The sequence below is a fragment of the Phaseolus vulgaris genome, chromosome 2, assembly GCF_051622355.1.
Source record: "Phaseolus vulgaris cultivar YP4 chromosome 2, ASM5162235v1, whole genome shotgun sequence".
NCBI classification, from domain to species: domain Eukaryota; kingdom Viridiplantae; phylum Streptophyta; class Magnoliopsida; order Fabales; family Fabaceae; genus Phaseolus; species Phaseolus vulgaris.
The window spans coordinates 9,908,133-9,922,822 of NC_143499.1; the positions used below are offsets into that span (position 1 = coordinate 9,908,133).

General features: G+C 33.9%; 1 protein-coding gene across 2 annotated transcripts; it reads left to right on the forward strand.

The window, feature by feature from the left end:
- The first annotated feature begins 2,407 nt into the window (after nucleotides 1-2,407).
- LOC137810581 (glycine-rich protein) lies at nucleotides 2,408-10,816 on the forward strand. 2 transcript variants are annotated; one of them, XM_068611932.2, is made up of 4 exons: nucleotides 2,408-3,345; nucleotides 3,447-3,637; nucleotides 10,070-10,144; nucleotides 10,223-10,816. In XM_068611932.2, the coding sequence occupies exons 1-4, from the start codon at nucleotides 2,688-2,690 to the stop codon at nucleotides 10,613-10,615; spliced, it is 1,317 nt and encodes a 438-aa protein (XP_068468033.1). In that variant the 5' UTR covers nucleotides 2,408-2,687; the 3' UTR covers nucleotides 10,616-10,816. The 2 variants fall into 2 exon arrangements, with proteins under 2 accessions (XP_068468033.1, XP_090154376.1); XM_090298250.1 differs by lacking the exons at nucleotides 10,070-10,144; nucleotides 10,223-10,816 and adding an exon at nucleotides 4,517-4,645 and having other exon boundaries at nucleotides 2,465-3,345.
- Nucleotides 10,817-14,690: the final 3,874 nt, after the last annotated feature.

Consider the following 14,690-nt stretch of genomic DNA (forward strand, 5'->3'; position numbering starts at 1 on the left):
ACAATATTAAATACTCGGTTAAAAAGTTAAATATATCATAGTGAGCAAGATATGTATCATTCTTTAACTTTGGATAGTTACAATTAATAATTTTAAGAATACCTAATATTTTTTTGGTATATTTTGCATACAATGTTTCTATCTTGTACATGTGAGGAATGTGAGGGGTCCAGAGAGTACTTATGCTTGTCGGTGAGTGGTTGATGTGTTTGTGTCCTTTCTTCAATCTCCTTCCTTTATTGTTGTTGCTCGGTGGACTGGGGTACCTGTGATTGCACTTCGACGCTCAAGTCAGTGCTCTGATATTCTCCTTGACTCATTTAATGCTAATGATTCTTACTAATGACCCTTCATAACTACTAATGAAAACCGTTACCTATTGAATGCTAGTGGTAACTACTAGCAATAATAGTTATTTATTTATTGTGTTCTTTATGTTGTTTTTTTACCTTGATCGATCGGTCCATGGCTCGTCCGATACTGACCGGTACATATCTTGTTAGGCAAAACGGAACACAAGAAAACAACCCACTTATTCCATGCTTATCAAAATTAATATATTCTTTTTACAATAGTTTTTTTCCCTTACTTAAAAGTCTTCAAGAAAAATTATAAATATAGAAGAATATTTTTTTTTTGAAGAAAACTAAGAACAATTAACATCTTCTCTAGATTATACATGATCTCTTCGTGTATTTATAAGCTTTATTCTTTTATTTGCAGTGTCAAATTGTATTCAACTTACACATCCTCAATTTTCGAGCTGCCTTTTAAAAAACAATTTTTTTCTTATAAAAAAATGTGAAGAAACTTGATAAAAAAAAATTAGTTGATAATGTTGAGTTTGGATTATTGTTGATGAAACTTGAAGCTATAAATGGATAGATATAACTTTTAGTTGGTTAGTAGATACGTTGTCATATAAAAAAAGAATAGAGGTAGTATAATTTAGTGAAATAATATAAATTCTTCCTCGTAATCAACATCTTTTTTTGTTTCTTCATTTACCATATATCTTTTTCTGAGTAATATCACCTAGAAAAACTTATGTGAATTCAAGAATTGAAACTAATTCTCAAAATGTTATTCATATGTAATTTTGAAATTATATCAATTTTTCACATAAACTTTTTTGCAATAAATAAGTTTTTTTACATACTTAAAATAATTATTTCAGTTACATTTTTTTTTTCATATCTACGAATCTTGTTCTAGAAAAAAATATGTTAGGATTCTTTTAACTATAATATTGAGGGGATTCTCACTATTTTTGGTTTTGACATTCTTGTTTATAAGTAATTATTTTCATGGGTATGTAATTCTTTTATTTTTTTTTTATTTTACGATTTTATGTCTTAACTACTTTTTATTAAGATTTATTAAATTATCCTTTAAATTTATATGAGATAAATATATTGTAGGTTGTTTGCTCATATTAGTATTTTATTTTTTCAAATTAATTTAATATATTTATTAATATTCATATTTTATTATTTTAAATTAATCTCAAGCCATTTAATTTGTTCATAAAATGTTGAATCTTACTTATTACTAGAGAACCATTCACTCTTGGTAATTTCTTACTTGAGTGAACCTTTCTATCTATTATCTTATTATATTAGATTATTCAAAGAAAGTTTCAATATCTTAAAATGTATTTTTTTATTAACTAACAATAATATCTACATATTTTTTTAAATATTTTACAAATAAAAATGATAGACAGGAAGCTTCTATCTATTTTTTTTTTCAATTAAAATTAATATAAAAATGCTTACTATTTAGTAAACCAATACAACATGATTTTTGCCCAATATTTTCTACGTAAACATTCTCATATAAAGAATGTGGAAATTTAACGTTTTCAAAACAAAATAAAGGTTCATTGATTTTTTTTACTTCTATTAAATACTTTAACATAATAGTAAATTTAAAATATATAAAAAGTTACATAAATATTTTCTACAACTATTTTGACCAATAAGATATAAGTTAATAATTTCCAATAATGAGAATAATTTTCAAGATTGGTTATCACAAAGAATTCTGAAATATTAAAAAAATAATTTTACACCCTTAAATATAAACTTAGACTGTTTTACAGAATTTTCTAAAATTTATCCTGGGGCAGAAAATATAGTAAAATATTGAAACTCCTGAAATTCATTAATCTAGTTTAAGGAGGAATTATTTTGGTAAATAAGTGAATAAAAAGAGATAATTTGGTTAACAGAGAAGAAGTAGAATAATAATATTAGGAATTGTCGTTTAATATGTAGTGTGCAGTGTGATTGGACCTATCCATTTTACACAGCTGGCAGAGGGAAGTGGTGTGTCCATGTCTTATTGGATCCAAAAATCCCACAAGGCCACATAACCGACAAGTTCGGCCCACTCGGTTCCTCCCAATATTCTAGACACACACACAAACACAAAATGGAAACCCCAAAACCATAGCGCGCACAACACACTCTCCTTATAAACTCTCTCAAACCCCAAGTACACACACACTCTCCACACAAACACTCGCTCGCACACCGCGCCGTATTGTTCACAACAAACCAAACCCAACCCAACCCATTCTTTCTCTCTCCGCCGTCGAACAACCCTCCCTCTGCGCCTCCACCGTGCAACCTCGGTTCCAGCGGAAGACCAGAAGACCAACTGCAGGAGGTGCTTGGTTGCAAATGGCGACCCCCGCAAGCCCCGACGTCGCCGACGGCCCTGTCATGAACCTAATCAACAAGCGAATCCGCGCCTACCGCAAGAAGATCAACCGCATCCAAGCCATGGAAGAGTCCCTCTCCCAGGGAAAAACCTTGAACAAGGAACAGGAAGAGTTTCTCCGCACCAAACCCTCCATTCTCGCCCTTATCGACGAGTTTGAGAAGCTTCGCCAGCCCCTCGCCTCCGCGCTAACCGAGGAACTCCAGGGTGCGGCGCCGAATGCTCGAGGCGCCGAAACCCCAACCCTAGCCGAAAGCTCCGGCTCATTCGAGCAGCCACCGCCGCAGCACTCAGAGGACGACGTCGTCGTGGAGGACCTCCTCAACCTGCTCTACTTCGGCTCGCTCTTCGATGTCAAGAGCGACTTCGCCTCCACCATGCTCACACGGACGCACGAGCGCGGTTGCTGCTTGACCTACGACTACGTCACGGACGATGCCACCGATCTGCTAGGCGAGAAGGACTTGGATTCGATCTCGGCGTTGCGCGGCCTGCTCGTCTCTCGGCCAGCCGACTCCAGCTTCTCCCACAAGAACGCGCTGCAGCGCTGCGTAGAGCACGCCAAGCTGTGGCTCGCCAAGTCGGAGCATCCCATCGGACCTGATGCTGATGTTACTTGTATGGTTCTGTTCATTTGCTCTGTGCGTGTTTGGTGTTTTTTGTGTTGGTTGTTAACTTGTTACTTAGTGTTTTTTGGCTTTTGGTTTCAATTTTTGTAGATGCTGGATTGCGGGAGAAGTTGGATAAGATAATGTCTTCGGAGTACTTTACTACTACTCCTGAGATGAAGGCTCCGGTTGAAGTTGCTGCAGCTGCTGCTGGGGGGAATTACGTTTCTTTCCATGTGTCCGTGCATGGGTCTGTGGTTCCGGTTGAAGTGGAACAACCTATTTATCAGTCTCAGGAGAAGGTATAATTGTAATGTTGCTGGATTGGTTGTTTTCTTAAATGTTTTTGTTTGGATGTGTATAGCTTTCTTTTGAATTCAGATGAGTTAAGTTAATGGCTTGGATTTTTTGTGTGCTTGCCAGAAAAAATGTTTAATTTTTTTGGACTTTGGGATTGAGGGCTAGCTGTCAATATGCTGTTTGAAAGTAATATAACTTTTGTTGAAAGGTATTTTTGTTTACTGTTGTACAGCTAAAAGGAGTGGGGTATGAGAGGGATGCTTGCTGATTTGGTTGTTGTAATTCTTCTGCTTATGAATGTGGTTAGGGCGAAATTATATTAGAATTCCATTCTCTCTATTAGTTTTGAAGAACACCCTTTAAATTCTTATGTGATGTTGCTGTTTTATTCATGAGTTTTGAAGTGTTGTCTAGAATGCGTATAGATGAATAAGCATGTGCTTCCTTTGCCCTTCAACTCAGAGGAATGTAGTGGTGAAATAGTTCTTAAGAATAAGCTGTTGAGTTCTGTGCTAGTGGTGAAGAAAGAGTATAAGTTGTTAAGTTACTAGTTAGCTTCACATACAATATAATTGCTGGTGGTGGGGGTTTGATGTATACTGTAATCTGTGCTCAAGCTTTAAAAGGTCATTGAGACCTATGAGTAATTTGTTTCCTATCACGAATCATACTTTTTTAGAAATGTAGAATTATGCTATAGATATATGTGTAATAATCACAATGCAGACTTATTAAAAAATATGTGTCAAGTGCAAACTTGAATCAGCACTTGAAATGTTAGGAGAAACCTTTTATTAGTTAAAGTACTCTGTAAATATACACATCTTCAAGTACATTGTTATTATGCATATATTAATTCATTTGAATTTTGTTCTACACAGTAAATCTGCAATATGTGCAGATCAACCACAACGAAAGCCTTATCTCACTAGGTGAGGAATGCCTGCAAACCTTGGCAAAATTTTATTAAGATTTAGAACCATTATTGTTATAAAGTATGCACAAGAAGAGGCTCTGACCTGTCTCGTTCATGTTGCTTACGGATGGTATTTTATGCAAGCATGTCTAAATATGTTCTGTTTATGATTTTCTTCGATATGCTGGAAACTATATTTTTTGGAGTGGACAAAAGTGATTTTCCAGTATTTTTTTTCCCATTAGGTTAGATTGAAGAGACCTTGTTTCAATATTTGTTTTTGAGTAATTAAACATGTATCCATGAATGTTGTGTCTTTGACTATAGACACTTTTGTTAAAAAGTTGCCATGGCATATGGTGGTGTCAAATTTCGCAATGACTTCCATTTTATGGCGGTTTAATGGTGGCTTTTTGTGTGATGGGTGCTTTTCATGTAGTGCAATGTTGTCAAACTCGTAAATTGCAAGAGGATCAGAAAGGGGATAAAAGATTGTAACTTAAGAGGAAAAGATTGTAACTTGAGAGGATCTCAAATTCCTGTTACAATTCATATTTATATTTATAGATAACTTAAAGATGTAAAATTCATATTTATATTTATAGATAACTTAAAGATGTAAATTGCAAGAAGATCAGAAAGGGGATAAGAGATAAAGATTGTAACTTGAGAGGATCTCAAATTCCTGTTACAATTCATATTTATATTTATAGATAACTTAAAGATGTAAAATTCATATTTATATTTATAGATAACTTAAAGATGTAAATTGCAAGAAGATCTGGTGTGAATTAAAATTTTTGGGCACTTGTAATATTTCAAATGGGCCTAGTAAGGCCCAAATAAACCTTGTTTGATTGTGGTTTTTAATTATTATTGTTGTTAACTTCCTCTTGCGGCTGCAAGACACTTCTCCAATGACTTAATTTGAATTAGGGTTGCAATGGGCTGAATATTAAAATTGGGTCAATGTCCAAATGTTTGAATTAGATTTTTTGAAATTAGGCTATATTTTTTGGGCAACACCTTTTTACTTTTGTGCGTACACCCTCCCATTTAATTTATTCATTTTCCACCGTCGTCACATCTTCACCAGAGTGCGTGCCGTTGCTGCAAAACCTCATTCTCTTTTGATGGAGCAACCAAGTTTCATTTTTTTTGGCCAAAAATGTCCTGCACATGTCATGATCCAAGATGGACAATATCGCAACGCCTCTATCTGCTTTGATACCGATTTGCTGATTGAGTCACCTTGGGTGGCCCTCCAAATGCACGTGTCATGATCCAAGATGGACAATATCGCAACGCCTCAATCTGCTTTGATACTGATTTGCTGATTGAGTCACCTTGGGTGGCCCTCCAAACTCGTTGACTCGTGCAAGTAAACTTGTGATCTTGACAACATTGATGTAGTGGCCATGGTGAAAAAGTATGGTGGAAATCTTAGGAGAGAAAAAGAGAGAATTTGGGTTTTGGGTCATTTCACCTTTCTAAACATTCTACCCTTCTCTAAAACCCTGGACCTGCTTATTACCCCCAATTATTTATCCTATTTTCTTTGATTCAACATCTCTTCCTTGACCTTGTTCTTGTTTCTCACTGCCTCAACCTTTTCTTTTTTGACTTCACCACCTCTCGACCTTTCTAATTTATCCCCTTTGATTTTTATGACTCTTTGACTTACCTTTGCATTGCAATTACATACACACCTGCCATGGTTCTGCCATAAGTTGCTATATCAATGTTGTTAAACTCGTAACTTGGGAAGAGGATCAAAAGGGGAATGATAACTCGTAACTCGAGGATCGTAACTCGACTCGAAAGAGTTACCACTCAAGTTACTACTGTACATAACATAATTAAAAATAGATTCATAATTCATAAAATGGTCCAAATACATAACATAATTAAAATAGTTTTAATATTGTGAGGAAGAGTAGTGAGGTAGCAAACATAAAAAGCACTCGCGGTGAATCACGAGGGAGGTGCACACGAGCAATGGTGTGAGCGACGGTGCGAACGGAGGAGGGGTTCTACAATTAGGGCTTTGAAATTATGGTTTTTGATGATAAGGGGTGTTATTTAGGGTGGGCCTTGTTTTTAGGTATTTTTTTAATGGGTCGAGTCACGAATTGGAGAGACTCAAAGATCCTCCGATCCGACCCATGACTCATCAGATTGCTTCGATTTGGCAATTTTTTGATCCAACCGATGTAGTTAAAATTACAAGTTTACTCGCATACTCGCACAAGTAAGCATGTTTTGAAGGCCAACTGAGGTGACTCGATAGATAGGTATAGAAGAGGATCATAGCGAGGTGCCGCACAGACCAGTCGATCTAAGGATCGACATAGGTTGTTGATCCTGGATCGTGACTTGTGCTTAGCCATTTTTGACCAAGAAAAATGGAACTTGGTTGCTCTAGCGTAGAGAACGAGGTTTTGCAGCGGCGATTTTGATGGTCTTGTGCGGTGGTGACAGTGGTGGTGCGCTCTAGTGAGGTTGTGACCGTGGCTGAAAATGAAGAGATTAAAAGGGATGATGTACGACACATGGAAGTGAAGAGCTGTCGCCCCAAAATAAACCCTTAAATGTATTTCAAACATTTAGGTCTTGACCCAATTCTAATATCCAGACTATTGCAATCCTGACTAATTCAAATTAAGTCATTGGAGAAGCATTTTGTTGAAATACATTTAGGTCTTGACCCAATTCTAATATCCAGACTATTGCAATCCTGACTAATTCAAATTAAGTCATTGGAGAAGCATTTTGTAGTAGCAAGAGGAAGTCATTTCCTAAATTTATTTGGGCCGGGCCTTACTTGGCCCATTTAAAATATAATAAGTTCCCAATAATTTTAATTCACATCGGATTTCTAATCTTTTCTTTAATTTATCTATAAATATATATTGTAACACTATAAATATATATTATAATACTATTAGTAACTCTTACGAGTCGAGTTAAAATCTTTTATCTTTATCTTTTCTCCGATCCTTTTGAGTTATGAGTTTGACTACATTGGATCCAACACGTTTTCCTCCCAAAAGAATGCAAGATCGTGGGATCGATGATCTAGATCGTGATTTTGATTACATTGTGCTACATCTTATGCCATTTGTGTATGGCGAATTTTTTGCCGTCTGCCATCAATAACACTAGTTATATATCATGCTTTGCTTTAGCATTGGCCTTGTCATTAGACTTTGGTTGATATATTTGAGTTTTTTTGCCATGGTTGACTTCTTATAGCCGGTTACTTGTTCTTTTATATTGAATCAAAACCACTTTTTATGGGGTATTTTGCTCAATGTTTCTAGCTATTAACTGTTGTTGCATTTCCTGATTCTGAGTGTTGAGTTAATTCTGATTTGGTTAAATTTCCTGTCAGGGGTTAGTGAAATAAGATCAGTGGCATTTATCTTTTTTCGATGCATCTAGCTGTCTCAAATGGCAAATGAATTGCTACCTGGCTATCTCCTAAGTGATTTTAGAGGGCTTAAGAGGGGACCCCTCCACTGGAGTGCTAACTGAGAATGACTTATAAATTATAACTTACTAGGGAATAACTTATAAATTGTAACTTACTAGGGAATAACTTATAAATTATACCGAAGTTCTAATAAGTGTGCTGTGTATATGCTTATTGCACTAAAAGTTGCAAACCACTGTTACTCTTGTTATTTGTGTGCAAATATAGTTTTTTACTCTGTTCAACATTCATTTGAATGCTGATGCATGGTAATTTTGGTGTACAAAAATGTAGTGGGTACCACCCTCTAGTGTAGTGAAGTTCTGTTAGTTTGAATACTTGCACAACATTCTAAAACCTGAGATGGTTACTGGGAGGACAACTGTTTGTTCCTCTTTCTATTCACATAGAGATATGTGATTTATCGAATAACAAATGTATCTCACTAAGTACCAAAATGTTAACTACGGTTTCATGCCACAAAAGATTATTTGTTTGGTCAAACTTTCTTGGGCCAAAGTAACACAATTAATCACTTTTAGAGTTAACAAATTTTGCTTGGATGTAAGCTTAAAGTTTGATTACAGTTCACTACAGTATACAGACAAATGTGCTTTTATTGTTTAACTTCCAGAGGATTATTAACAAGAAAGAAATAATGTTTGATTACTTTTCACTGCCTGATGTTTTCGTGTACTGATCCTTTTGTTTAAATTAAATAATACATTTTAAACTGTACTGTCAGTCCGGGCTAAAACTTTGCACTGGATTAATTTTCTTTTTTAACCCATGTCATTGCACTAGATTATAATTTTATTGAAAAATCATTGCTATAACTACAAGTCTGGTTCTCTTGGTAATGTGAACTCCAACGAATGCCAGATTTTAGAGAATGAAGAGAATATTTTTGAAGAATGAAGAATAACTGTTATTAATTTATGATGACTCAGAACACATCTAGCATTTATATTCTTTCAAGGGCAACACCATTACAACTGATAAATCTCAGTTAACAAATTATTATTCTGATATGCTTAATATTGTAGACTTTTTTTATCTATTTAATCTGCAAGACCCTGTGTCTTTTAAATTTGTTAGTATACTGTAGAAAAATAAGAAATTTGCATCGGCAGTTTCTTAAGTATGCTGAACAAAACAATTGTATGTAGTTTATCTGGCTGTTATTTTGTCTGCAATTGTGGGTGGAGCAGTTGTTGTGTCAGTTTATCTGTGCACTAGGTTGGTGAGGGGTTGATTATTAAAAGAGAAGTATTCTTTAATATGTATTAAAGGCTCCTTGTTAGGAAACCATTGTGTGCGGAGTGGTTGTTTTTAAAGGTGTTCGTCAACATATAGGCCATACCATTCTTTGTGGTTCAATTCCAAAATTATTGTCTCTCTGGCCAAGAAATCTTAGGAACAATGACAATATTTCACACCTTATTTTATCAATTCGAAAGTTATGGCACCTTGATAAAGAAAGAATTCTTAGTTTTGTGTTTCTGCACCTTGATCAATTCCAATATTAGCTTTTACCTGTTTGGGGTTTTCATTTAATCTATGAACAAATACATGTTTTTATTAAAAGTCCATTTTTTTTTAGTTGTATCTTCATAACCCTTTTCCTTTTCAAAATGTTTATTGTTTATATAACTTGAGTTTCATCCCTTGTAATACACAATATCCGTTTCTTTTGTCGTAACTTTTTTTCGATGTTCCAAATCTTATTGGCTGATTTAGTATTATAATTGCATACCCTCGTTTCCTTATTAAGTTTTTTATCTTTTAAGATTTTCCGCACAAGTTTTTATTTGATTTTAAGCAGTCAAATCCTCTGTAAAATGACAACCCTTGTTGCTTTTAATATGATAGCTAATAATACTGATATTAATTCTATACAACTGTTTACTTTTCAAGTTCTCATTGCTTGTTGCTTTTGTAAAGGACATTGAACTTATTTTATTGTCTTCAGGATCATTGAAGCCAATTTTTTTTTTTGATACTGCATACTGTTATCTTACAAGTTCCATATGCTTTTTGTAGGATGAAGGAACCACAAATTTCCAAGGACATGGATCTGAAGATGATCAGACTGATCCTGAAGGAGAGCTTCAGAAGGTTCGTATAATTTGGCTAGATATAGATATCTTAATGTCATTGAAGTAGATATGACGCTGAAGAATTTTCTTACTGCAGGATGAGGTAGAAGCAGAAAATGCAAATGAAGTGGTGTCAGTTCAACACGGTCAGACGAACCCACAAGCGGATGCAGAGCAGAATGAACGAGATTTCGAGGGAAAGGAGCAGCAGTCATATCCGAGGAGGGGTTATCAGAACCATAGAGGCGGTCGAGGGGGAGGTGGTCGTAGGGGTTATTCAAATGGGCGTGGAGGTCGAAGTGGTGGTGGCAGAGGAGGAGGAGGCTACCAAAACGGGCGCAATCCATACTACGACCAGCCTGGGAATTATTATCCAAGGAACTACTATAACAACAGAGGAAGAGGAGGAAGAGGCGGTGGGTATTACAACAATCATGGTGCAGGTGGTCAAGTTAATCATGTGGCAGGTGACGTGGGGGTGCAATCATGATTAATTATGGGCTGTTTATAGTGCTTGTTACTGTCACTAATTGGTGGTAAACCAGTTTTATTCGCCTGCCATGAAACATGTTTTGAACAATTTTGTTTTGACACTTTCTAGATTCCACCCTTTTGTAGTCCAGTGGTTAGTGGGGACCTTTGTCCGAAATCTCACAGGAAGAAACTATGCGAATGTCTAATGTTCTGCTTCTCTGTGATCTTCTCTTGTTTAGTCAGCTAGATGTTTTCCTTGCATTTTAATTATACAGTGGTCAGGTCACAAAGCACAAATTGCAACAGCACTGCTTTGTTAGGCAACTCAACTTACAACTACTTTCTATCATGCCTTTTTTTCTCTCCTCCAACTCGCCTTTTCCCATTGCTCATAGTTTGGATCACTGGATGTCCACATAATCTTTTATTATTCTTATTATAATCTCATCTCAAAAATCAAACTAACCATTTTTTTACATCCATAGTTCATTATTTTCTATTCCTAACTATTAGGGATCATCTATTTTCATTTCATTTTATTATGGACTCTATTATAATAATACATAATTAAAATTAGTATTAATATATTATAATAAATTAATATAATAACAAAAGAAATTATGTTTTTTACCCATTACTTTTTTTTTTGAAAATTTTTAATTTCTTTAAAATTCTATTTTTGTGTTCTAATTATTGTTTATTGGGTTGGATTATTCGTTGATCCAATCAAATTAGATAGAGTTTAGTTTTATTTATGATTGAGATAAATTTGACATAACTCAAATGAATTCACTCTTATATGAATTGAGTTATAAGTTTACTATAATTACTTAATACCAACTCTCATACTTGATTCACATCTATTATAATTGGCATAACTTTAAACAATCCTAAAACTCTCATTTATATCTTCTTTTATTTTGTCTATCATTTACTTTTGAAATGAAGTTAAACATTTTTAAACATTCTTGTGATAGTATGTCTTTCTTTTCCTAATAACTCTAGTATTAATGTATTTATCATTTATCTTTAACATTGATTTTCATTGTTCGTTTTTGTCATATCTCAACCCTAAAATTAGATAAATAAACCTAAATATATTTATTTTTTCATCAATTATATCATTTTCGTTTTTATTGTTCTCTTCTATCATTATGCTATTTGATTTATGAAACACGTGAAGTAGGTAAGAGAAAAGTTACAAGGGTTTTTTTGTCATAGAATAAATGATAATATATGTGACAAGTCAATAATACTAATAATAAAAAATAGATATAATTACCTTATTCGTCTTTGCATTTAGGGTTAATATTCAATTTAGTATATTGATTTAAAAAAAAAATCAATTTGGTTCCTTATATTTTTTAAAATGTATTTAAATTAATCATTTTCGTTAAATCGCACTTTACAACGTCAAGTGCTGCTTATGTGACAGAGGAAGACGGAATTAAGAGATGTGAGGTGTTAAGTGATGATGTCCCCTAAGACCGTAACCCTCGCATCGTCGCCGACGACATCTCTTCCCACCGTTATGGCTGCTGCTCTAGTGACCAAGCCTCTGACAGCATCTTCTCCGACTGTAGCGCTAGTAACCTCCCCACCAACACTAGTTCCACCGAGCTCTCTCCATGCACTTGTGCCTACAACTATTCTTGTGCTTCTTACCCTTCTTGTAAATACTTATATAAATTGGATAATTCTTGATCACTATATTAATTAAATCAATCACTGACAGTTACAATTACAAAATCAACCCTAAGGAAAAAGGCTTGGGCTATATAAAAAATCATATGGATTGAATGGGTAATGAAAAAATGGAACTCAAATTCCTACCATACTAAAACAATCAATCATGAATGCACCAAACAATAATTAAGAACAATGTGATCTACCAACACCTATGCTTCTCGAGTGAGGCAAGGAGAGAGAGAAGAGAAGGTTGTTCCTAGTTATCAAATTTTGTGGGTTAATGCCATTGTGCCAAACTTCTCGACAATGAACTGAGGAATGACCCTCTAGTAGGCATCTCTTTCTTTCCGTGTAAATGTTTTCCTCCCAAATCTGTTAATACCAGACCCATATCCTTGCTTCTTTGAGTTCTTTCAACCTGCATAACATACCAAAAAAATAATATATTCTTATTAAGAAAACAGTGTCATCTTGTCTTACATATAAAATCAAGACACCCCTGCACCTAGTCTTATAAGAAAATCAGAGATCACATAAAATATCAATCAACTTACCTTGCTAATTTTCCCATCTTTCAAATAGTACCGAATCCCAGACCAATTGATAGATTGAGAAAGATGAGAGCGGAAGGCAGATACGAGATATAGAAAGATTAAGTTCAACTAGAAAACCAAAAACTCATTTTGCCCAAATCCTACTCTACTCAACCTGTGAACATCCCAGTTTTAGTCACCATCATTCTTAGTTCATTCCAATGATAATTTCTTTATTTTTGTAAAAATTGAAAAAAGTCTATTGTTTGATAGTTTGACTTATGTTGCAAGAGAAAATGTAATCGACGATACTGTATCGGTTGAGATTGAACGAGCTATGTTATTGGGTATTTTTGACCGATCGATCGGATGATTAATTACATTGAAGAGTAAATCAAGGATACATGATAAGTATGGTAACATCCTACAAATCAGGGTAACATCCCTCAAATCCAGGCTACATCTCGATGAATCCGGAAGCTGATAAATCAACTAATATTGTTTTATTGAAGACACGTGTCAAATATGGTCCATGAATGAAATAGTCAATTACTAAACACTATAAATTGGTCTTATACACAAAAGTAATGTACGCATTTATCAATTACATCATATACTTTAATATAAAATACTTATTTGATCATTAGAGAACCTTTTGTAAGTTAACTCTCGACCAAGCATCAAAGAGTTGAAAAGTTGAAGAGTTGAAGTGTTGAAGAGTATAAAAAGATCAAAAGAGGAACAACCGAGTGTTAGGGAGAGAATAAAAAAGGACGAAGAAGGAATGACCGAGAGATCGGACAATTGTTACCGTCTGTCCCAGTTCCAGGTACTATGTAGGTCCCTTTTTAGACTATACAAGTACATAACTTTTTGTTACGGATATTTCTAGTTTATTGGCCACCTTAGACGTGTTATTAGAGTGAGAAAAAAAAAATCTAAACTGAATTGAATAATTTCTCAAAGTGAATTGAGTTTTTATAAAGTCATTGAATTTTTTTCTAAAAAAAATAAATTGATTTGTTTTCAAATATAATATTTAAAAACTAAAATTTGTTTTAATAAAATTTGAAAACTAAAAAGTAAACTAATTTAAATTAAAATATATTATTTGTTCATTTTTCTTTTTCTAAGTTAGTTTTTTTCAATTCTTTCTTCATTTTTGTTTTTGTTGGTTTCCAATATTCTTTTTTCATTTTTGTTTTTTTTATCTTTATTTTCAGTTTTTATTAGTAATGATTGATTTTTATCATCACTTTACATTTTTGTTTTTCAATCATTTTCATCTATTCCACAATATTTTCATAAATCTTTCTCTTAACAATTTAGTTAGAGCAGTAAGGATGAAAACAATTTTTTTAATGTTGACGAAAAAAAGATGCAAAGTAATAAAAGCACAATTGAAAATTGATAAATAGAAAACTTAAAAACTAGACGGTTTTCTAGGTGAGACTTTTTGGCACTTTAAACCTTGAAGACACACTTACCGAACTAAAAATTGAATTTAATCCACTAAGTAATCAAAGTTTAGCAAATTACAACTCAAAAAAATACAACGAAAATTAGGTCAACAATTTTATGCACTAAAAATTTAAATGACCTATTCTATGCACTCCCATCTTTAGCTTCGTGTTTTGTGTAAATTTTGTGAGGTTGATGTTGTTCCTTGCTTTGCTTATTTAGGATATTCAACCTAAGGTACTCGGTTTTACCTCTTTAGTAATGTGGCTTGCACCAAATTTTTTCAGCTCCACAACTCACCAAAGTAAAAAATTAGGTTACTTCCACCAAAAGAGGTCAAACAATTTAAAAAGCAACAAAACGCAAATTTAAAAATAAGAACTACTGCAAATGGAGTTTGTAATTGAC